Source organism: Podarcis melisellensis, assembly GCF_964234715.1.
Source record: "Podarcis melisellensis genome assembly, chromosome: 10".
Taxonomy (NCBI): domain Eukaryota; kingdom Metazoa; phylum Chordata; class Lepidosauria; order Squamata; family Lacertidae; genus Podarcis; species Podarcis melisellensis.
In genome coordinates this window covers 69529857-69555422 of record NC_138542.1, presented here as the reverse complement: position 1 = coordinate 69555422, position 25566 = coordinate 69529857, and the positions used below count along the sequence as shown (strand labels likewise).

General features: G+C 41.8%; 1 protein-coding gene across 2 annotated transcripts in view; it reads right to left on the bottom strand.

Annotated features, from left to right (window-relative positions):
• The window catches only part of EXOC4 (exocyst complex component 4), a 352759-nt gene that overhangs the window by 276602 nt on the left and 50591 nt on the right, over nt 1-25566 (bottom strand). For both annotated transcript variants that reach the window (XM_081926878.1, XM_081926879.1), the window contains exons 6-7: nt 23532-23775; nt 15428-15605 (exon numbers count right to left, since the gene is read on the bottom strand). In XM_081926878.1, the coding sequence (XP_081783004.1) occupies nt 15428-15605; nt 23532-23775 (422 nt within the window). The remainder of the gene's footprint in view (nt 1-15427; nt 15606-23531; nt 23776-25566) is intronic.

The window sequence follows — 25566 nt, the reverse complement described above, 5'->3', positions numbered from 1 at the left end:
GGTTCATTTTTTACGGCCCTTTGTGAGCAATAGGGGAAGGCTGGGAATATTATGCTTAAGGGAGGAGAATGATTTATCTATTTACCAACCTGCTGGGAAGCTTTATCTGATTTGGATAATACAAATGTTCCATATGCAGAAGCCCTTCCGCAGTTTAAGGCAAGAGGGCAAATATGCTGACACAGATTAAACCTGTGACAACAAAATCAGTTGTCCAGATTCCGGCTGCTTTCACCTTTGCTCCCCTCCCCCATCTCTTCTGCTGCTTACAAGTCACTTTAATCAGGGTGTTTCGTTAATTTTTCTTTTCAGAGACCCATCCAGTAACAATGTTTCAGACTAAAAACATAAGAAGAGCCTGCTGGATCAGGCCAGCGGCTGATCTGTTCAAGCACCCTATTCTCATTGTGGCCCAACCAGGCACCTCTGAGAAACCCGTAAGCAGGACCCAAGCACAAGAGCCCTCTCCCGTCCTGTGGTTTCCAGCAACTGGTATAAAGAAACATTCCTGCCTCCAAGTGTGGAGGAAGAATCATCATCATGGCCAGTAGCCATTGACAGCCTGAATTTGGCCAGAGAGAAGCAACTGAATTTAATTAGGAAAAGTTCTAAGTAAGTAAAATCACTGGGGCCATAGCAACAGATTGAAAGGTAAAGAGACGTAACAAAAACAAACAGATCAAAACAGTGCCCTGGATCGTGATGATGATGATCATATCCTGGTTATTTTTTTTGAAACGGTTAAACCCCCTGAGATGCAGCATAACTTCTATTACAATGACAAATCATAGTGTTTGGCCAACTCTTTCCAGCTCACTATTTCACGGATGCTTACCAAGAATGGTTGGCACCTGTCTATCTTGGGAGACAGTGAAAGAGTGTGACTTCAGGTGTATAGTCAAACCATTGGAGAGTTACAGCATCTGCTGCAGCTGTAGAGACTGATAAGGGAGAGACATGTTTTGTTGCAGCTGGGGAAGATGAAGGCATCTCGATGTGCTGATGCAGGTGCACCATGTGAGCTCTTCCCAGTGGTCATTCCTCCTCTAGTCACTGCTGTGGTCACACATCCTGACTGCCCGTCTCCAGGCACTGGGTTTGTCTGCAAGGGATTCCCATACTGCGTTGCTGAGGTTGCCAGCCTTCATGTCATGTTTGCATACAGCTTTGTAACACAGAGCTGGTCTGTCAATGGGCCTGGTGCCTGAAGCCAGCTCCCTATAGAGCATGAACTTGGGGATCCTGCCATCTTCCATTCTGTAGACATGGCCCAGCCAGCTTAGACAATCACTGAAACAGAAGTGAACATGCTGGGAAGATGGCCTTGGGAAAGCACATCTTTGTTTGAGACTCTGTCCTGTCATGTGATGTCCAGAATCTTCCTGACACAGGGCACATGGAAGGCATTGAGGTGTTGCTCCTGGCTGGTGTAAGCTGCCCACGTCTCACTACCATAAAGCAGTGTGGTCAACACGCAAGCCTGGTACACCTTCATCTTGGTATTGGTCAGTAGCATTAAAGGTAAAGGTACCCCTGCCCGAAGGCCAGTCGTGTCCGACTCTAGGGTTGTGCGCTCATGTCACTCTAGAGGCCAGGAGCCGGCACCGTCCGAGGACACTTCCGGGTCACGTGGCCAGCGTGACGAAGCTGCTCTGGTGAGCCTGCACCAGCGCAGCACACGGAAACACCGTTTACCTTCCTGCTATAAAGTGGTACCTATTTATCTACTTGCACTTGAGTGTTTTCGAACTGCTAGGTGGATCTGAACGACGGGAGTTCACCCTGCTGCGGGGATTCGAACCGCCAACCATACGATCGGCAAGTCCTAGGCACTGTGGTTTTACCCACAGTGCCACCCGCGTCCCCCGGTCAGTAGCATTACATTCTCCCATATCCTTTTGGTTTGTCTGCAAGGGATTCCCATACTGCATTGCTGATGTTGCCAGCCTTCATGTCATGTTTGCAGACATCTTTGTAACACAGAGCTGGTGCCAATGGGCCTGGTGCCTGAAGCCAGCTCCCTATAGAGCATGTCCTTGGGGATCCACACAAGTTACTGTGAAAGGACACAATCATCTTGTGCAGCTTAGGTGGGCATCCTACCTCACTGGATATGGGTCAGTAGCATTACATTCTCCCATATCCTTTTGGAGACGTGAGATGTTGCTGTATCTGCCTTGCCAATACGCTTGTCCAACTTAGTGTTGATGGAATGGTTGCTGGTTACGGTGGAGCCCAGGGTCTACCACTTCAAGTATGTGGCCACCAATGCTGATGCACGGAGTGCTGGTGATGTCCTCACCCAGGAAGTCAGTCTTCCTCAGGCTGATGGTAAGGCCAAACTCTATGCAGGCTTGCAAGATTCTGCAGAGCTTCCTCAGAATCCGCTGTCAAGACTGCAACATGTGCAAACAGCATCTCTTGGATAAGTACCCACTGCACTTTTATCCTGGCGTGGAGATGTGCCAGATTGAACAGAACCCTGCACTTCTTGAACGGATGTACATTCCGTCTTCAGTCAAACTGAAGGCATATGAGAGCACTGAGAAGAATATGCCAAAGAGAGCTGGGGCAAGAACATAGCCCTGTTTCACACCACTCTTTATAGGTAAGGCATTCAAGGATGAGCTGCCATACTAGACGGTGCCACACAAGTTACTGTGAAAGGACACGATAATCTTGTGCAGCTTAGGTGGGCATCCTATCTCATTGAGCAGTGTGAAGAGTCCTTTTGGCGGGTGAGGTCAAACGCCTTCATCAGGTCTATGAAAGTGATGTACAAGGGGCGTCTCTGCTCTCAGAATTTTCCTGCAGCTGACTCAGTGAAAAAAATCATGTCAACTGTTGACCTCTGAGCTCTAGAGCTGCATTGTGACTTGGGAGAGACCCTGCTGCCAATAAATTAGGCTGTCCTACCATCTTTCTTGGTAACCCTGGACCTCAAAAGAGCTTTGCAAGTCATTTAATTACACCAGTGGCAGCATACAGTTCACTTTAATTAACTAATTCCCTACCCACCCATCGCCTTTGGGTGAAACCACATCCAGTGTAGCACTGTGATTGTCCTCTCTCAAAGTTATTTGTCTTAAAAATAACAGTAATATAAATGTTCAAGACAGAGCAGCTATTAAAGCACACTGTCAAAAAGACTGAAAAAAACATACTAGGATGTTTAGAGTAAATGGAAAAAACCAAGACTGCTTATACACATCAGATTTTAAAAAATGACTGCTTAAAAAAAAATGGTTTTATTTTCAGAAAGCTGAGGCTATAAATCCTGAAAGGATGAGTGAGTCAAGCCAAACTACAACTTGGTGCTAAATAATTGAACCAACTGCTTGGTCTCCGTACTCCTCTCCCTCATACTCTTCCATTCATTTGTTTACTTCTACAACACAAACCAACATTTGCCAATACATTTGAACTAGCAAAGTATGTTTCCATCTTGCCTTGTAAGCCAGGATTACAAACCATGGTTCAAAGCTGGTGTCCCAACATGGTTTGTGGAGGTATGCAAACCACATTTTGCCAGTTCAGATACATCAGCAAATGATTTGCACACAAGAGGAAGAGACTAGTTGACCTGGAGTAAGCAAGTACAAGGCTCATTTCCATCATGCCAAACCATAGTTTGGCATTTCATGTGTGATAATTGTACACTGTACCCAATAAGAGGAGGAGAAGAACATGGTTACGCATCAGAGCTGAGGAAAGTATAAGACACTCGGTTTGGTTTTGAAAAGATGCTAACCTGAGTTCATTTTATATTACATCTGTGACAATAAGTATATTGTAGAAATGCCTGTTACACATTTCCCTGAAAAATTCTGAACATTAATGAAAAATAAAGAAGTTCTGGTGTCTCTATTTGGGCTTGGTTCCCAACTGACATAATGGTCTGGTCCCATCTTTGATCAGCATGAGGTGATCCACTCTTGTGCATTTGATTTTTTCCTTATCAACCTTCCCCCACCCCCTTTTGACACTAGTAAGACACAGTCTCACTGCACTTCTGACTGTACTCCATTTTGCCCTCTCACTTCACTGCTTTGCTCTGGTCTATTGGAGAGTTCTTTGGACTTTCTGACCAGCTACAATGAAATATCTATGAATTTATATTGAACAGTGCTAAAATGTGATGCAGTTTCAACAGCTAGCAAACGTAGCATGCTTTGAATTAGAGGGTTGGAGGACATTTTAGTAGGAACATTAAGTGTAGGGATGACAATACAGAGATTGATTATATTCTCACTGCTTTTTTAAAGTAGCTTTGTTTTGTGTTCTTATTCCATTATTATAATGATTTCTTTGTTCACGTTGCTATAGTATTAGTTCTTCATTTATTCACTGTTCCACGATGCTGTTGATTATCACATTGTACTGCCTGGATGGATTTTCTCTTCTGTTCTTGTGTGGTCACATTTACGGTAAGTTCTGTTCCTGAATTAAGCATTGTGTATCAATAAATCATTTAATTTGCCTCAATTATTACCTTGAGACTGAAATAATTGTCCTTGGTTGAGTGTTACATATTCGAATTGAAACTCTCAGTTAATAGTGGGAACCAGCCCACCATGTTGCAGATGATGAAAGTTGATATGAAAGTTATATTCATGGTGTATGGTTTGTGCTGGCTCACCCCTACATGAAAGACATCCCTTGAAAATATGCATGTGTGAACTAAACCATTCTCTGCTGTGTGGGGCAGGGAGAAAGCTGTATATCAATGTCCTGCAATAGTTCAAAAAAGCAGACTAGCTGCCACAGCCTTGCCAATTTTATTCCACTCTACAGTTCATATCAACTTTTGCAAACCCAATGCTTGAAGCCAACAACCTTCCTCTGCAATTTAATAGATACCATTATAATTTCTATAGGCTCCTTGTGAGATAAAGAGTATTTCCTAAATTCCTAAATACCATTCCCCTTTTAGGCCAGAGTAGCTAAAATAATCAACATGAAGGGTCACAATGCCAGAAATTAATCACCGCTTAGAGATTTGGAGGTTTGATAAGTCATATATAATTCATGTAGGTTGGACAAATATAGCACATACTGCCAGGGTGGACACAAGATGTTGGGGATTAGAGAGCTAGCAGCCACCTGGAATACAGGAAGAGGTGAGAGAACAATGGCCAAACATGGGGAAGAAGCAAGACAGTGATGGGATAATACAAAGTTTCCCTATTTGGGGGAACAAAAACAGCTGCCTGTACAGCTCTGGTGCTAGAGATTCAATGGGCATTGTGCCCACATGGTCAGCTGCCCAGATAGGCTGACAGCAACATGGAAAAGGCCAGGCAGAATCATTTCTCCATCTGCAGTGATGCCGGGAAGTGTAGGTCTCATCACCTCGTAATCTAATCACCAGCAGCCTAAACATGAATTAGCTCAGACCATCAAAATGACTGAGATTTTATGATCCTAATAAACCCTGACCACAAATGCTGATTAATTGCTCAATGCCTTGCCTAATTTGTTTTCTGACAGTCAAAGGATGCTGATAAACTGGAAAACAAGGAGACTTCTCAGACTGGCAAAAGGGGGGGGAGAGAACCTCTTTAAGGAAACAGAATTACACTCTTCTGCAAATTCCAGCTCCAATCTTTGCAGCTGAAATATACTCGGAGTCGAGAGTGGATTTCATGCTTTTTATTCAGCTCATAGTGGTGAGGAGGAATGGAAGTTCCCCCAGGACGTCTGCTTTATACACATTATTTACACAATGGGCCCCACGTGATTGGCTAATTCCGGGTTTCTCTTGTAGGCCAATCAGGTTGTGGATTCACTTCCATCTGGAGCTGGATTGGGTGGCTCCTACGGACCAATCATACTGCTGCATTGTTCTAGGACCAATCAGACTGCTGCATTTTGGATCCTATTCAACTCAGTACATAACAGCAGTCAATAAAAGCTCTGGATTATAATGTAAAGAGAAAAAAACTGTGGCTTTGTACATTTTTCAAGTACAGTAATACCTCCGCGAAAGTCCGCCTTATATAGCGTCCATTCTGGTGAATGTCTACGGCAAACCTGGAGTACCAGAATGGGTTACTTCCGGGTTTGCCGTTCACACATGCGCAGAAGCTGATGCAGGTGCACCATGGCATGTGCAGACGCAGAGCTTTGCCCTGCGTCCTTTTCGGCTAGCGGCCAGAGCTCCAGAACAGATCCCGGATGCAAAACAAGGTACCACTGCATGCAGAAAAAATGCAAGTGTGAAATTGAAGTCAAGGAAACCTGTTGCCTGTTAAAATTTGAGAGCCACTATACTATACTGGCCTCATTAGCATATAATTCTAAGCCAGACAATGGCTAAGAGTGAACAAGCAAGCACGCTGCTGCATGGAGCAAAAACTGCGGCTACTTCACTCCTATCCCACACCCACTGCTGCCGCACTACCACAAGCTAAGCCATGGTTTGGTTTAATGTTACGTGCTAACCCACATTCGTGGTTTCTCTCACCCAAACCACAAGAAGTCAAAAAGAGTTCCAAAATTGCAACTTGAGTGAATTATGCACACTTGCCATAGTAGTTAACTTTGCAGAATATAGTCTTATTTCTTCAAGCAATAAGGAAGGATAAGCACTGAAGGCCCACCCAATGAGCGTTGGAAGTCCTACTTGACCTTTAAGAGTTCATTGGTTAACATTTATAATCCGCCTTTATCCCATGAAATCAAGGCTCCATTGTGGCAGATACTGACCACACAAGACTACTGCAACGTTAAAGGGATGGAAGCGTGCTCTTAAAAAATAAAGCTGAGTACTGCAACCAGTACTGAATTTCAAGCACAGCATTTTCTGCAGAAAACACACAACCCAGAGAAAGAGTAACAAAGTTGATTCAATTGACCAGAACTATTTTTCCCATTACCAGATGAACAGCCCTTTCCCCCTCCACTATAAACCTGTATTTTCCTTTAATACTGCAAACTCTACAGGAAGAAAAGTATTTCTTACTGCATGCTTGTACAGCCTTGATCTCAGATGAGAGTTGTAGGCACAACAGCAATATAAATGAACTTCAATTTACAAGGACAGAAACAGACACATTTTGATGGAGACTTTTCCCTAAACAAAACAAAGAAGAACTCCATTATTTGTGCTACTCTCCTGAACCTTGAAATTAAAAAAAATCCCTTACTAATTTAGTCCTTTCCCATTTGATGAACATCTTTCTCTTCCTCCTTGCATCTCTAATGGAGCTTAAAATTAATATGACTTTTGTGTTCAATGCATAGATGGTACACTGACGCCCTCGTGATGAGAGAGAGGTTCTACAAATGGACAAAAAAGTTAATCATTTTGTAGCTATGCTGGCTTTTCAAATGAAAAGGAACCAGGGGCTTCTATTATTATCAATCATTTATATAGCACTCATAATGTGCAAAAAGCTTTTTCCATATTTACTTTCTCATCCTCACTTTTGTAAAAAGGGAAACAGATACTAGAATAAATAATGGATTGGAATATCTCGCTGACACCATAGGTTGACAACGGGATTTGTTGCATCTTACTGCTTTTTGCTTGCTTTCTGTCTTTCTGTCTGTCTTTTTCCCCCTTTGCAATAATGTTTGTATTGCAGAATGTGTTAGACTAGCACTGCTACAATTTGTAGAACTTGAATTTCGTTAATATGCACACCACTTTCAGGCAATAGCCAGCTGCTGAATCATCACTGCAGGGACTTCGAATTTGGTAAGTGGAGAGACAGCCTCAGATGTCTGTTAGTTAAATTGCTATAATATTCTTCCCTTTATCCAACTAATTTTTAGTTACCAAATAGTTCCTGGTTCACCACAGGGGCATCTTTCTTTCTCACAGCCCAGAAGAATTTGTCTCAAGTATTTCAGGTAACAACTCACAATACTATATTCTGTATAAGCCATATTGACCAACAACATCCTTTATAGTCCATTGCCGAATTGTTGTTTTTGTTGTTAATCTATACTCCGCCTTTTTCCCTGACAGGGGCTCAAGACAACTTACAGATAAAAATAAGAAACACTAAAAACATAGAAAAACCGATAATTAAAAAACAACTAAACATTGGCCAAATTCAGCATTGTTCAGGTACCTTTGGAAGCCTTAAGAACACTTCACTTCTACATCATGCAACTAATCCTGCATCAGATCGGATTCAGGTTAGGGAGGGAATTTTAAGAAATATTAATCCTATAAACAGGGAACAAAGCAGCAGTTGGAAATGATACTTACACAATATTTCTGAATAAAAAGCCATTGATCCATCTATCCTCGTCCTCAAACAGCCAGGCTCAGCTCTTACTTTCGTCAATTAAATGTGTGTTGAGGTTACGTTTACTATTCCTTAAACCTTGGGATTCAACATGAAACATGGTATATACATAAAATATAAAAACAGAAAAACAACTGCTGCCTGAAACAGAGGTTGACCGAGAAGCAGAGAGTTTCACCTTGATAGGCCTCTGAAAATCAAAGCTGTTCCATCTGAATTGGGAGGGCTTATATTAGGACATTTGAAATATATGAAGCTGACTTGTACTGAGACCACTAGGTCCACCTATTCCAGTACTCAACTGGTAGCAATTCTCCGAAGTCTCCTGCAGGTTTTTCCTATAAACTGCTACTACATCCTTTTTATTTAGAGAAGATTCCAGGCATTGAACCAGGGGACGTTGACATGCAGAGCATCTACTCTATCACTGAGTTACAGCCCTTCCTCATAGCTCATGTACCTTATGAACTTTCTCTGGGTGTCCAAAGCTAGAACATCAGGCAAATACAGGACACTCTTTTGAAAAATACGATCGTGATCCCCAAAACAAAAGTCCACGAATGATAATAGACCAACTATTTCTGAATTCAAGGCGCAGGACAAAAGAAGATGGAGAATCATTCTCTGTATACTGGAGCTTCAGAAGTTAATGAAAAACATTTTAGGAAGGGTCAAATTTTATTTTTAATCTTTCTCTAAAGGGAACTTGTATTCCTTAGATTCAAGAACGTCACACAATTCTTTAAAGGTCATTGTCTATTTTAACTTTTTACAAAGAATAAAGTCACCCGATCTAAAGAAGCAGCCATTGTTTTAAGTATCACTGTTAGTTTGCTAAAGCAATAGGGGGGAAAGCAAAGAAGCAAGTGTGTTCTTTTAAGAAATGAAATGAAAAATATCAAAGAGGCAAGGGCTAAAAGTTTGAAAGTCTCACTTTAAAGAGCCTAATAGCCTCAGGAGTATTATTTTGTTCTCAGCCGAGTCAAGCTTTCCTTCAGCAACATCCTTCAACCGCAGCAGCTGCCAATCACCATCCGCCAGCTATCCTCCAATTAAATGGAAGAACAATGTTAATGAGACCACTGCAATCAGAATTTCAAGGACATCGATGCAGCACACTTGAGGCCACATGGAAGGCAACAGGGAGGACAAACCCTTCAATTTTGGAGGAAACTGCAATGCCAGGGATTTTCGCGGCCTCTAGAAAAGGTTTGTGCTGATATTAAACCAACAGACCCTCATGGCATTAATCACATTAACTGCACTGTTTTCAAGCTTAACACAGTCTGGGCATTAAATATTTCTAAACTCTTGGAACGCTGCAAAACTGTGCATTAGAATTTATACTAACATGTGCTTATGAGCAATAGTGGCTAGAGCCCCCACTCATTTTCAAAATTAGTGATGCCCAACTGTACCCACTCCCAGATCTTCCCACCAAGCAACTCACTCCCATGTCACCCTTGTCTCCCACTATCACCCTTCCCATATGTATCAAACATATATTGTGGCCATATGCCCCGTGTGCATCAAACCTTTCACATCTGCAACAAAATTTACTGAAGATGTCAGGTGCTGTTGTGGTTGCTCGAGAGTAACCAGGCAGGACTCCGACCTGTCTTTTACAGGCTTTATTTTGGTGCAAACTATTTACAGTGCAGAGCGTCATAAGTTCATGTCTGGCTCAATTGCTAGCAGAATCCAGGAGTGGTCTGTTCTTGTACCTCCTCCAACATAAAAGTTTCATCACCCCCAGCCTTTTCTGCCCCTCCCTGCGCCTCTAGCTACTGCGCATGATGGGCGAAGGCAGGGGTGTGCTTCCCTCCTCTCTAGTTTGCTCAGGCGCGGTGTTAAGGCTCTTTCTAGCATCCTCTGGTTCTTGCACCTCTTCTCCACTGGAGATGGGGGTTTCCTCCTCGCCAGAAGAGGAACTGCTTTGCAAGATTTTCAGAGGCTCCCTGTAACACAATTCCCCCTCTATCTCTCACCTCTGAGCCAATGGCAGTTCCCTGACAGAAGAGAGTGTTGTGTAGTACACAGGGTGATTCACTGAGGCAGCCTAGAGCCTAAGCTCTCCAACAGAGATTTTGTAAAACTAGATTCTAGAGGAAAAGAAACAAATTGGATAGAATAAACCAGGCTATAAAAATCCAGGTCTCTAGCAGAATTTGACCATCTGGCCTGCAAAACTGAATGCCAAGGGGTTTCTGGGCATTTTGTCCTGAACCTATGATGAGCAATTTTTCCTGACTTGACGGTACAGACTTGGCAGTACAGAATCAGCCCCCCCCCCCCGGTAATATACCTTTGTATCACTTTGCAATAGGTTTTTTTAATGCACAGCATGGGCAAAAGGGTGCTTGCAAATCAAACGTTTTAGCCAAACTGCCACAACTCACCAATACCAAAAGCCTCATCACCCCACTGCAGGGATTTGAACCCTGTACTCGAGTTAGAAAGGAGGGGTTCCTTCAATTTGCAACTGTAAGACTGATCTGGAAATTGAATTAGGCATTGTCCTCTCAGCCTTAGGTGCTGTTGACTCCTTTGTTCTTTTCCTGCAGGCCTATTTTGTCCATGTTCACAGAACTGATTCTACCAGGTACTTTGATATTTCAAGGGATCTTAACAGTCATGTGAAAGCAGAGGAAAGGAAGAGGGATGAAATATACCATTCCCGGGTTGGAAAGGAGAGAGTCATGATGTCTAATAGCACAGGGTTGTAACCCATTTTGGAGTTTTCTCCTGCCACTAAAATATTATTATATGTGACCTAATGGACAGCAAGCTAAAGGTAAAATAAGGAGTTGGTTAAGGGTCATTTCACATTTTATGCAGGGCAGGCCTGGGCAAACACTGATAACTCCACAACTAGTCAGTTATAATTCACTTTATGTGGGGTTACTCTTATGCCTAGTTTGGAAACTGCAGTTAGTGCAAAATGCAGCTGGTGGAGTGCACAGTTGGATACCCAGGTTTAGACATATACACCAGGGTTGAAAGTGCTGCACTGCCTGCCTATTACCTACTGAACTAAGTTCAAGCTTTTGTTGTTAACATGTAAACCCCTAAGCGATGAGGCACATAGCAAATCCCTTACCCTGTTGTAGACAAATTCAGATTCAGCAAGAAGCTGAGTCTGTGCTGCATCTGATCCTTCTTCCCCAAACAGCACCTGAAACGGCAGTGCTTTCTGCAACTTGGCATGCAAAAGATTTCAGAGAAGCACCTTAATTGTGCCAAAAAAGCCTACAACTCCATTAATCATTTTATCCTGGAGTAGCTTATACGTGCTATTACATCTTTAACTGGAGGTGTCTTATTGTTCTTTTCAATCAAATATTTAGTACTGCAGTAATTATGCTCTCAACGAACTGCTAAATTAAAGAACTAAATTAGTAACATGCCTAAAATGTCAGAGAGAGAAATCTAATGTCTCTGTTACTAGAGAGTGCAGATGCAGGGATGCACCTGAGAGGCTGCTGCAAACACATAGGAATCAAAGGCAAGTTACTGCACCTTTTATTTTAATATTAAGCAAGACAGAATATGCTATCTGGGGCAAATCCCGGTGAAAACCCCAAGATAAATCTCTGCCAGGATGTGTTGCTCCTCCACCTCCTCCTTAGTTGCACAAGAGTTGAGTCCCCTGTCCTTTCAGTTGTGCCACATAGGGTTGCCATATGTCCTCTTTTTCAGGACACATCCTCTTTTTCATAGGTATGTAAAATGAGAGTTGTCAAAGCAATCCATAGTTAAAACTAGAAGTTGGCAAATGTGTCCTCTCTTCTGCTCTTCAAAATATGGCAACCCTATCTGAACATACTTAAATCTTGAAATCAACCAGACTTAAAGGGGCTTAGATTTGATTAGCTCTTGCCCCAAATCCATCTGCCACTAGCTATAAAATAAAAACGTTTTCAGACAAACAAAAATAGACACACATCAAGAAGATCAGTTCTCATCTGCCTGCTTTTAAAAGAAAAGGTTCCCAAGCTTACCAAGTCCCAACAATGAGGCAGACCCAACATGCCTGCTCTGGAAAGCACTTAACCTAGTGTTCTATAAAAGAGAATTTTTTTAAAAAGGACAGTCCCACAAGCATTCCCTCTAAAATGACTGCACACATGGATGCTTGGGACACAGAGGATTAAAAGGTAGAAAAAGAGAAGGGAGATGGAAAGGCTCCATTCATTTTTAACAGCATCAATACCTTGGTTTCCCTTTCCTTCATCCTAGGATTATTTCCCCCATCTGTTAGTTACTCAGTTAAAACCTTCATTATTTATTTGATTTAAAGGCACTCTAAGGTTTCTTCCACTACTCAAAGCCCTCCGCTTAAAAACAGTTACAAAAATAAAATGGGTATTAATAGGTCAAGATATCGCTTGCAACAGACAATCTCTAAGCTGAAGGAACACAGCCATGAGGTAAAGCACACGGCACACCACGTAGGCGTGATTGCACTAATCTTGACAATTGCTTCTTCACCCAATTTCTGCCCACTACTCCCATCTGCTCACAAAATGCATCAACACATCAGTGTTTGGGAACGATTCAGACACCCACAAAACCAATCTCATATGTCTGAGCTATGCTTTACGGTACTCTCACTTTTAAAAGAGTTAAGGTTCTCCTCAAATTATGAATGCTCAAAACAAAGCTAACAGTTCTGCGTTAGAATAGTGTTAATAGCAGCAAGTTGTTTTGCTGCAAGAAATGACGAGCTATTCTAATGGTCTCTCTGGCTTCAGAGTAGACCTATCAAGGCGATAGGGCACTGACCAAAAGTGCTTATACAGACTGTCCTCACGATCAAGATTCTGCAGTTCCGCTTTGTACTACCTCTAGTATTGGAGAGTGTATGCCTCTGGTATCAATTTCACTGCATATCTTTATAGCCATTGACCAGATATGTATGAAAGGAAGGAAAGGGGAAGCTGTGCCCCTCCTAATTTTGTTGAACTCCCAACTTCCATCCGTCCCAGTCAGCACAGCCAGTGGTTGTGGCCACAATGATAAAGGCCACAGATGTTACATTCTTGATGTAAAGCATATGAACAATGAGACCTATACAGGATATAACCCACTGGGATATTTGGTTGTATGCCCCTTTGTTGTCTTGGTTCAGTTATGCACTTGTATTTAAGGAAAAGACTGGCCAGAACCAGACAGGCTCTCCGCATGAACCATTTTGGAAAAGAGCCTAAATCAATTCTCCACTGGAAATCCCAGCAGGAATCTATCCAGCAGCTGTACCTGAGGCATGATGACAGAAAGAGACAGGTGTTTTTGAACTGCGGCATTTTTACAAGAGAAAGAGGCAGTCCTACCTTCAAGTACAAGAAGGTTGAAATCTGCTTATGCAACATTTGATAACTTAGCAAGCATTTCCCTCATGCTCTTCAGATGTTAGGACAAAGCAAAGGAAGACATTGAGGGCATTAAAACACTTGGGACCTCAGTCAGTTTGAAAGAAGACAGAACTCTCCACATTCTAAACTTTATTTCAGAAAGACATGCAAAAGACTTTGTGCACAGAATGCAAACCTGAACAGTGTCATCAAGGACAATTTGCAACATTTAAGACTCCGGAAAACCTGAACATTTCCCCCCCTACAACAGCTGCATCATGCACAATTACAGTGCTTGGTGAACACAAGTTACATCATAGGAGGCATCACAGAGCACATATTCACATTTAAGATGGCATCTTCAATGCTCATTTTATTCCTATGGTCCAGACACACAGAGACTTGGGTCTATAAGGTGTCAGCTTGTAAATTACAGGGGTACCTCTGGTTAAGTACTTAATTCGTTCCAGAGGTCCGTTCTTAACCTGAAACTGTTCTTAACCTGAAGCACCACTTTAGCTAATGGGGCCTCCTGCTGCCGCTGCACCGCCGGAGCACAATTTCTGTTCTTATCCTGAAGCAAAGTTCTTAACCTGAGGTACTATTTCTGGGTTAGTGGAGTCTGTAACCTGAAGCGTATGTAACCCGAGCTTCCACTGTACATGTGATTCCACAGTGGGACCCAGAATTGTATTTGGGAGTGTTCTAAGGGAAGCACCGCTTGAACGTTTTGATTTGCTCATACTGTACGCTTTGTTATCTTGCTTATTCCATTTACCCCAGTGCAAAACAAGGGTTGCCTGTACTTATACAAAAAAGCCCAGCATGCTTCATTTTGGCCAGAACTTCCCATTGGTCCACCTGCCAATGAAGGCATAGGTGGCAAATATCCAAGTACTACAGATAGCTCCTTTCCCTAGACCAATAACCAAGCGCCTCAAGCCCACAGATAAACATAGCATCAAAGCAAGCCAATTAACATATATCAAATCGAGTGAACAAACATATGTGAGCTTATTCGTTCAGCAACTATCACTTAGTCTTGGGATTATCCTGACAACCAAGAATGTGACATCATCACATGGTTAAGTTTCCGTGTCTCCAACCAGCAGAATGGTGGCAGAAACAGTGGTACCTCGGGTTAAGTACTTAATTTGTTCCGGAGGCCCGTACTTAACCTGAAACTGTTCTTAACCTGAAGCACCACTTTAGCTAATGGGGCCTCCTGCTGCTGCCCCGCCGCCGGAGCATGATTTCTGTTCTCATTCTGAAGCAAAGCTCTTAACCTGAAGCACTATTTCTGGGTTAGCGGAGTCTTTAACCTGAAGTGTATGTAACCTGAAGCGTATGTAACCCGAGGTACCACTGTATGTTCACAACCTAAATGCACCAAAGGCATAGCACAAGGTGATTGGTGGCTATGCTCTGCCACTACAGTTGGAGGTAGCAATGCTTCTGAATAGCAGTTGCTGGGAACCGCAGGAGGCAAAAGTGGTCTTGTGCTTGAATCCTGCTTGCTGGTTTCCCACAGGCATCTGGTTGGCCACTGTGAGAACAGGATTCTGGACTAGATGGGCCACTGGCCTGATTCAGCAAGCTCCTTCTTACATTTGTAGGTATTCCTAAACATTGCAGAGGGAGGGATTCACCAGAAGGATGTTGGGGGTTTTTAAAGGCACCTGTGTGGCTTATATAGCTCAACCCTTCATCTTCATCAAAATCCTGCTCTCGTACACTGGATTCCTGTCACTGGTCCACAAGGAAAGGCAGATGTGAAAATGCCAAAGATGTATACACATCTAAAGTTCTTACCTGCAAGACATCCTGAATCTTTACCCATACATCCGCCATGTCATATAACTTGATATCGCCATCATACTGACTGGAGGGAGAAGCCACAGTCTGCTGAAGATGCCCCAGGACAACAGCATGAGCAGCAGCAACAGCATTGAACTTCTCAAAGAGAAGCTCCAGAAGTTCCAGAAGTAATCTAAAGATCATTTAGAGGGATGAGAAAAAAACATGTAACTCATCACTTATTACTGTGTTCACATTTCAAGGGCACCAAATAAAGAAAGCAGCATTACGGAAGTCCGGCCATGACCTCCAACTCCAAGCAGTGACCTGGGCATTGACACAAAATGGTGAAAAGCCCACCAAAAACAAGATGGAATTTTTAATGGGGATATTCAGTGAAATTTTCTCTTTGGGTTTTTCATGTAACGCTTGAATGCACATGCTCATTAAACTTGAAGCCCTTAGCATTAGATGGAGCCAACAGCATTGGAGAACCTGACAAGTTGTGATGGAGTCAGTTTATGAGGCAAAATGCACACTTCCAGCTCCTAGACCAGTTTCAGAAAAATAGGCACATACACCAAACACAGACCATCACTGGCCATCATTGATTAAGGATGTCAAAAAACAATGAATCGCATCAGTTATTTTAATAGCCAATTTCTCCTCTGCTGGCTCATCTTACATTGGAAGTTCTAGGTGTTAGCTAATAGACTTCAGCTGAAGGAAATGAGAAGCTGTGCACGCTGCTAAAATGCAGTTTCTGTAGTATGGAGAAATTCTGAAGCCAGACTTTTTCTTCCTTTCCACTCCACCCACCCACCCAGACAAAACTGGAAGTGTGTGTGTGTGTGTGTGTGTGTGTGTGTGTGTGTACGATATGCAATGTTTCTTTTCTGATCAAATCTAAATTTACTTTGCTACTTAAGGAAGATAACACAAACGAATATAGTCGCCTTACTACACAGCTGTCTAATCATCCTGTCACATTATGTATAATTTGGCATACAAAAATGCACTCTTTGGTATATTTATGAACATTTCAAGTACATAAATGTCTTGAGTTCTTCCGACAGAACTGAAGGTTTGTACAGACCAAAATAAGCTGCTCTGCTCTTTCACATGTGTGTACATTTTCAAGCACAGATTAATTTATTTTGCATGCTACAGAAGATGGAAGAATCTAAAAACTAGCAAGAGGATTTGAGAGTCATACATGCTCATAGTATATGGGAATTTTAGTTGCCTAACTTTAGATTGTTGCCAAACTTTAGATTGTTGTATATAATTATTAGAAAGCAATTTGAAGGGCTAACAGGCAGCTAACAACAAATTTTAACACCTTGCCTTATGGAGCATTTCATTCATCATTCTTAAAGAGAGAGTAGCTCATAAGTGTATGTATGTGTTTTCTTATACCATGGACATTTTGAAACTGAGTTTTTAAGTTTAATTATCTGATGTATGTAATTATGAATCCATCTACTTCAAACTATCTGTGCTTATTTATATAGTCTGAAGACTAATTCAATAAACCAGATTCAAAACTTAGTTTTCCACTTTCTGTCCAACTTCCCATTTTTCATTAAAAAAGTCCTCTCACACACGCAAAAAAACTCATCCCACCCTCCCACCCACATAAAACATTTCCAGACCTTCATGTACACAGTTCTATGCATAACTTATTCTTGCTTCATACCATCTGAAAGCATTTTGAAATAACAGGAAAACTTGGTCAAATGCAATAAATGTTATGCTTCAGGTTTATGAAGAGAGTTCAGTGTTTGAAAGTACATAACATTCTTACACTTGAACTGAAAAAATCCCATTTGCACTTTTATATGGTATCTCCATAGAAACATCTGGGGAGGAGCCTTAAAACCAAACCTGCAAATTCAAAAAACCTCAAGCCTCATCAACTGTACCAATTACCAAGATATCCTATTATACATCAGGTGCTTATTGCTAGATTCTAATCAAAATGGCTCTCTCATTAACCGTCCCTATGCCTTTTTAATGGTCCAGTTATTGTAACTAATGTACCATGACAAAAACCATAACTGTTCTGTGGCCAAGGCAGCAACTTGCCACACTGAAAATTCAACATTACTTAGAAAACAGAAAATTTCCAGTGTCTGTTGCTGCTTACATTGTTAGATGGACAGATGCAAGATGCAAGGTAACAGAAATGGTTTTGATATCAATGACGTGCCAGACACCTGGCTTCAATATTATTGTGGCTAACCGTATAGACAGTGAATTGTGGGCATAAAGAAGAATTGCATCCAATGTTAGTTCAGATGTTTCAATGTACAATTGCTTAGAGGTACACAAATCACATACGCCTTTATTTTAAATGGCTGTAGTAATAAGAAGACAATTTGAGCAATCTGAACTGTAACTTTTACTTGCAAGGAACTGCTCCAAATATATATATATATATATATATATATATTGGTGTTTTAATGTGGTGTTAATGTCTCTTGATTTACCAGCACAGCAGCCCTGCACTACCTCCCTCCTGCCTTCTCCCTCTGTTTGGTCCACTTTTGCTCAACTGAATTCCAGAAAATTACTTAACGCTGATGAGATACCTCAACTCATTTTCAGCCTGCAAATGCAACAGGCCTTCTGATGTCACATTAGACCCTTGTTACATTTGTAAGTGCTGCTCAAGTGTCACACCCCAGGGCCATCAGCTTGTGTTGCCAGAACATTTATTACTCCAGACTTTAGAGTATAAATCCTGCAACTCTGAACTACCGCCAAGCTTATTATTGTTATTGTTCTCACTTTATCCCAACACTCTCCGTAGTGAAATGCCCCTAAACCTCGTGGCTTAATTTTGCAGTCCCTTTTCTAAATCTGTTATTCCATTTCTGAGACAAGGTGACCGAAGACCAAATACAGTTGAGGTGCAGAAGGGAACAAAAGGCTGCTGTAAAAAGCAGCATTTCCTTCTCTTTTGCCTACCCAGTGGCACTTGTTTGTTTCTTTTAAGGACGAGTGACCTCCACAGCACATCTGCCTACGCTGACAAAGGTCCACTTGGGCAGTTTGACAGTCCAAGTTCATAGCATCACCACAAAAACACAGTAAATATGTCGACAGAAAGTGACACAGGCCCCGAGGCCGCTCATGTTTGGGCAGTAAGTGGGCATAGCATGATGCAATATGACTGCTGAGACTTGAACGAGGTCACCAATGGTGATTCACGCACGCTGCATTCATCAACATGCTTTTCTGGATCAGGCTAACCTTCCCCAGTAAAAGTTGGAAAAGGGCACATAACTCAAATTGACAAAGTAACAAAAAGTTGACACAGGTTGCAAAGCATTTGGTTGATGCGTATGGATAATGGTTACCCTTTGAGGACAGGCTGGAACAACTGTCCCTGTTTAAAATGATGACCCTCTCAGGACTAAACAGGTCCCCCCCAGAGCAGGGGACATGAGCAACTTGTATACTTTCCAATTCCTTCAAACTCATAAAGTCATCCAGCCTCTCCAGGTTGCAAGGAACTAAATTATGGGGCCATCATGGGGCACTCTGAACACTGCTTCTGCACACACTACATTCCCTCCCCCCCACCGCCAGATATATTCCTGAGATTTTAAAAACTGTGCATCCTTAAAAATGCGAATGTATACATATCTCTCACACATCTACAGAGCCTTTCCCATGAAATGTACATCCTGTAACTCTGAAACACAATACTGAAACTTAAAAAAACTTCTTTATAAACATTAATTTTGCTAAGGGTCGGGTCAATCTTTTGAACCTTGTCAGCAAAAGCCCTGCACAAGGGCATCCACTTGCACAATGGGACTTTTCCCATTCCCCCCCCAGCACCCCTCCCCAAAATTGAGAAATTTCTAAGGCAGAACAATGTCTTTGAGTAACTTCAGAAATTAATCAGCAGCCACAGCGAATTTTGCAAATTCTACACATTTTCTGAAAGTTATTTAAATATGAGTCAACACCAAAGACCATATGGTATAAATATATTTCGCAAGTCAAAATTGATCTTATGGCTAATGGAGATGGATTGTTTTAATAACTGTTCTTAATAAATATATGGTACTGTGAAATATCTAAAGATATTACATTTGAAATTGCTTTTATTTCCTTTTTTTTCTTTGCATTTTGGCTTCTCACTTTTGTATGTAAGAAGACCTCTACATCGTTCTTAACTGGTAGAGGAGAAGAGGCGTGCAGTTGATTTTCAACCGTGTAAACTTTATAAACTACTGTCCCTTCACACTGAAAGCAAATAAAAAGGGAAGCTGGCCTCATAAAATGGTTTTAACACTTGCTAATGAGAACAATGAAAACCAAAGGTGAACTTACTTCCCGAAACCCAAAGTGACATGGTGGGACTGGACTTCAGACACAGAATTAGAGAACAGAAATGATCCAATCAAAAGCATTCCATGCACATGCCCTACCACTATGGATTACACATTCCCTCAGTGTCCGTCTTCTTATACCCAACCAGATTGTACACTGCTCAAATGTGTTGAAAGAAGTTAGACAAACACCCACCTACTAGTCTCGTACTGCAGAATGTGAGAAGACCATTGCTGTTTAAAAGTCCACAAACACATCACAATAGGAGCTCATGCTCTATCTACTGAGGGGCAGACAGGCTTGCTGCCAGAGGAAGGAGATAAAAGGGGTTTCCCAACCATCAGCACAGACTGCCAAGAATGAACCCAATCTTCAGAACCATGTACTCTTACCATCAGAGGGGGCTGTCACTACATTAGCATTTGCCCTACTAAGGTCAAGTTCACAAACCAAACAGCATTTTCCCTCCACATCTCTATGCAGGGAAAGTATACTGCTGTAGCAGGAACAGGTCAGAGACATCCTTAAATGCCCTGGCCCCAGGGCAGTATGGCAGATTGTTTTCACAACCTTCTCAGGGGCAAAAGGTTGGTCATATCTGGAAGCCTTCCAGAAAGGTTTGCTGGGTACCAAAGAGATACTAACTACACTGACCAGGCTGAAATACCATTAAGTACCCTTTTCACTGGAGCAAACTGAGCAGTGCTAACAAGCTGCCTGGATTTCAGCTCAGCAAGGTGATAAGACCCCTTTGGCTCTGTCACATTTTATTAGTCATTTTATTAGGCACCAATAATAATTTTACGGTTTTAAGTACAGTAGCAGAAAGCCAGACAGACAATGTGCTCACTGACTATCAAAGACCTAGAGACATTACACAGGGCGCTGGTTCACTGATGATCTAAAACTCAAACCCTGCCAAGTCTTGAGGTCATTAGCCACAAGGGCCAAAAACCCAAACCCCTTGTTAAAAAATTCAAGGAGGGTGTTAGTTCACCCTGCTCAAGTTTTAACTTATCGAGTTTGAAACATTAACATATCAAATTCAGCTTTCACTGGTGAAACAAAAAACCCTTAGCGTAAACTTGACACAACTGAGCTTTGATTCCAAGAGCAATTACTCTGCTTCTATTTGATGCAGTAATGCCTGCCCTAGAGATCTCTCTCTTGGCTCACAAACCTTGCCTCTTGCTGGAAACTCCTTCCAGTAGGATCAGAATTCCTTGCTGGGACATAATCCTTTCATATACGAATTCCCACTTTTATATCTTTTATCCAACCCTGCCCCTTCTAAACACATAGCCTACTCACATAATGCTAATAGGGTCCCAGGAGATCCCTATAGGTCAGATACCTACATGACCTCACTAGAGATACTTTTCCTTAACCATTCATAGGTGAGTCAAGGATGAGTGAGGCATTACCGAGTAGCTTGACTGTCACCCACTGTTTGAGCATACAAGGATTAAACGTATCTGGCCCTCCATCCTGTTGATTGTCTTGGAGGCCAATGAAATATTGCCCCATTTGTCATGAGACTTTTGCTCTGTTAGGTGCTGATCTTTCACATTTTTAAAGCTTTTTTATCTAGCCGTGTTATCAAGGTTTTTTGTGGGCCCAAACTACTAAGATATCAATAGCTAAAACATATGCATACACAAAATATTCTGATTGTTTAAAGTTCTAAATAACTTTTCTCAAAACTGTTTTCTCACATGGTTCCCTGTCTTGCATAGAAAACATTAACATAAGGGCAACGCACTTGTCACAGCTGCCTCTTCAAGCCCAAGCAGCTGTCCACTCCCCCCACCCCTGTGTTAGAACCATGAGACAATATTCTGCTCCAGGAAAGAGCAACACTGCAGCAGTCAGAAGCGTAGACAAATGGCAGGGGGGAATGTTTAAAAATCAGCACAAAAGCATGCATTTGCAAAGCTCTTGGCTAACTTTAAACAGCTAAAAAATCTGAGCCTTTTAAAGGCTCAAGTATTCAGAGTCAAGTTCCTCCTCTTCAAAATTCGTAGTTGTCAAAAATGTGATATGGGGAAACAAGGCAGTTGCTAAACAGTAAAGAGACTCTCCTTGGCATGTTATGATAACTTAGCCAATTCGCACTTCTCTACCAGGCTTTTCTGACTTCACTGTTCTAAGAGGGAGAGGGGAATAACTTCCCCACCTGTGGAGCTTTTGGCTTCTTTCAATCCCAGTATTAACTGAAGCAGTCCTGTTCATCTGAACACCCACAAGTTAAATGTAAAGGGTATGAAAAGGGCAGCCAAAATGATCAAACAGGTGGAAGCACTTTCCCTGTGAGGAAATGCTAAAACATTTGGAGATTTATAAAGGTAAACAGGAGAGCACATCAAAAAAATGTTTTAAGAATTCTGCATGGAATGGAAAAAGTGGTTACATATTGTTTTCTTCCACTCATATAATACCAGAGCTTGGGGTCATCCTTTGAAACTTGGTGGGCAATATACTTAGGGCAGACAAAATAAAGTAGTTCATCACACAAAACATAATTAAGATCAGCATAGAGTGTTCCACCACCCTCACAAATGCAGAGAATGGTGACCCAGCAGAAGTTTTATCTGTGCAATTCCCTCCCTACAGAAGTGGGTCTAGCTTCTTCATTGGAAAAACACCCCGGTCATTTATAGTTAAGGTATTTTGTTTCATGAAACCCACCTCTTCTGAAATCTTATTTATAAATAAAAAAGTTTGGTGATGGACACGAGTGCATATGGCTTTTAAAGAGGATTAGACAAACCCGCAGAGGAGGAAAGGTCTATCTGTGGTTTACTACTCACAATACCCCCAATGAAACCTTCATTTTCACAAAAAGCCGACTGCTTGCAGGGCAGAAACAGCAAAGGAGGATTAGTGTCTTCATGGCCTGCTTGAGGATGCTCAAAGGCACCTGACTGGTCATGACAAGGAGGAGAACGCTGCAGTGGAGCAGGTATACTTTTGGCATGGTCAAAAACTGTGTTTTTAAAGCAGCCTATAATGATTCAATGAGCCTTCAAAGTCTGAGAACTGCCCCTCAGCATTGATACATGCTTTGGTGACAAGACAGACAGACAACAGAATCAACCCTTGAAAGTACCATCCTTGGTACCTAAAGAGGCATTTCTTGGAATGAATTGAGACAGCCACCATTTCAGGATCAACAGCTTCAGGCTACCCATTAACTCAGTCAGCCAACTCCTCTTCTCTCACATTTTCTGTATAGAAAGATCTCTCTGCAATATACAAGTTGCCTGTTCTTAAAAGGGGAAGGGAGAAACTGCAGACACTGAAACATTAACAGAAATTATACACATGACACAATGTGTGAAAAACAACTTGCATTACAGTATGTAATTAACTTAACTTGCATGTCATTTTCATGAACATGGCAGATACCGAACTATGATCAGTTGATGTGTTGCATTATTATTCAAAATATTCTTATTCTGCAATTGTTGTCTTTGAATGTGAAAAAGTAGTGAGTTGAAAAGATGAAATTTGACCTTTTTCCTTTCAATCACTTACTTTTTCAAATGTTTCTCTCACAATATTGAGAATTAATTACATTTTATTTTAAAGATAGCTAAGATAGCTTGAGGCAATGCTAAAGATATAGAATCTATATGCCCAGTCTACAACCATCACGAAATAATCAGCATAACCATCAATATTAAAATGAGTGGATGTGCAAAACTGGTGTGAATTAACACCAGGAATGCTCTTTATTTTGAAGCCTTCTTTAATACAATGCTCTTACCTAGGCTGGTTTTCCTGGACTATGTTCTCTCCCCTCTGGTAGCCACTGTCTGCCACCTGAGTGGTGGATCTCTTGACGATTTGCTTCAGCTCCTGCTCCAGGCGATCTTGGATGGCCTTCACAGTCTCTGGAATCTTCCTCAGTTTGGCCAGGCCTTTGATGAGGATGCCCATAAAGATAGAGCTGTTCTCCTCAGGATCCATCTCTAAATCTTCCTTGATCTCCGTCAAGCTAATATCCCTCCCTGGAAAATATGGAGGTGGGGGAATTACTGAAGAGGTGGTTATTACATGCCCAGGGCAGTGGTGCATCTAGGTCTACACCTCAGGACCAATGTCCAGGGCCTGGCAGCCCAGGCTAGACCCTCGCCCCATGACTTCCCAGAAAGTAGAAACAGCAAAGTGGCCTTAGCCCAACATCTTTTTGTTTTTCTCCTATAACATTATTTTATGGTTGGGGGGGGGGTATGTGCTCATTTTATTTTATTTAAAATACATATTATCCTCTTCTGATAAATGGAGGATGGTGAGACAAATATTCCCTGGAAGGACTCCTATATCTTTTAACATCATCATCATTTTTAATTTGTATACCGTCTTTTATCTTACAATACTCAAGTCGGTTTACAAGCTGAAGAAATGTACATCTTATAACAATCTAATGCAATACTAAAATGTGATAATAAAGCATAACTTTAAAATCGGCAACCTACATCAAAAAAGTAACATTCAACAATCATTAGAATAGTATTAAATAATAATAATAACATAAAAGTAAAACACAATAAATAATTTCTAAACTATAATCAATAAAACAACGGCAAGCCGCAGTACATAAAATAATATAATACAAATTGAGAAGCAGAGACTAGATGGTGGGAAAAGGCAGGTAGAAGTAGGCCTTGCCTGATGGAGTCTCTCCCCTCACACATGCACAACAGATGCACAACATGTTAGGAAAAGGGGCACCTATTCAGAACTGATATTCCCTTGCCTCTTTTCCCATCCCACTTGGCAAAATTTACCAACCTAGGCAGGTATTTAGGGCACAGTAGGGGTTTAATGGCACTCCAGAATTTAGAAAAATTCCCTGGACCATGCATGCATATTCCTGCTTCAATACAAGTTGGTTCAGGGGGGAAAGTAACAGTCTTCACTACTTCAAAGCATAAACAAAACAAACCTGAACCAAGAGGTGTTTACAAAGAATTTTAAAACCCTAGGAATAGAAAGCATTGACCTCTGCAGATTAATCACCCTCTAACTAATGATTTCTCTAAGTCCTTTCCCAAGTCAATGATTTATCCCATAAAAACAAACTTTCTAATTCGATGTCAGACTAATCTCTTATGATGCCCCATTTAGGCAAGGCAGCATTAAACCACCCGAGTCCCATCCCACTGCCCAAATCACCACAAAGAATATATCAGCTAAGGAACACCCTCTTGGGTCTTGTTTTTTTATGGTCATGTGAGCGATCAAATTTTGCTACTATTTATCAGTGTATTTCACTAGCTGCCTGCTTTTTACGAGCAGGTAGTAAAATTTTATGCCACACTCTGCATAATTTATGCTTCTCTGTATTATGCCCTGTGTCAGGGAACTGACATCTAAAGCGCCGGAGGCGCAAAGGCTCACTGAGGGTGAGAGAGCAGTAGCAGCGGAAGAGGGAACCAGTAGAGGGCGAGCAAGAACTCCAAGGGAAAGTGAGTCGGAGGGATGGCTCAGAGACGCTTCAAGCGAAACCAGTGGGGAGGTCTCAGGACCTCCTATAGGGACACCCACACCTCGACGGAAACTGTCACGCCGAGAGGCCAGACGACGTGTTTCCGTTAAGGAGCTTTTATGTTGGAAACGTTTCCGAAAGCAGCCACTTTCGGATTCTACTAGTGATTGACGCAGCCATGCTGGAGGGGCTCCGTCACAGGCAGAGGTTTGAAAGCCTGATCAAACTCTGAGGGACTTCCATTTTACGCACAAGCAGCTCATCGTCCCATCACAGCAATCCGAAAGTCTCCGAAAGCCAGCTTGTGCAG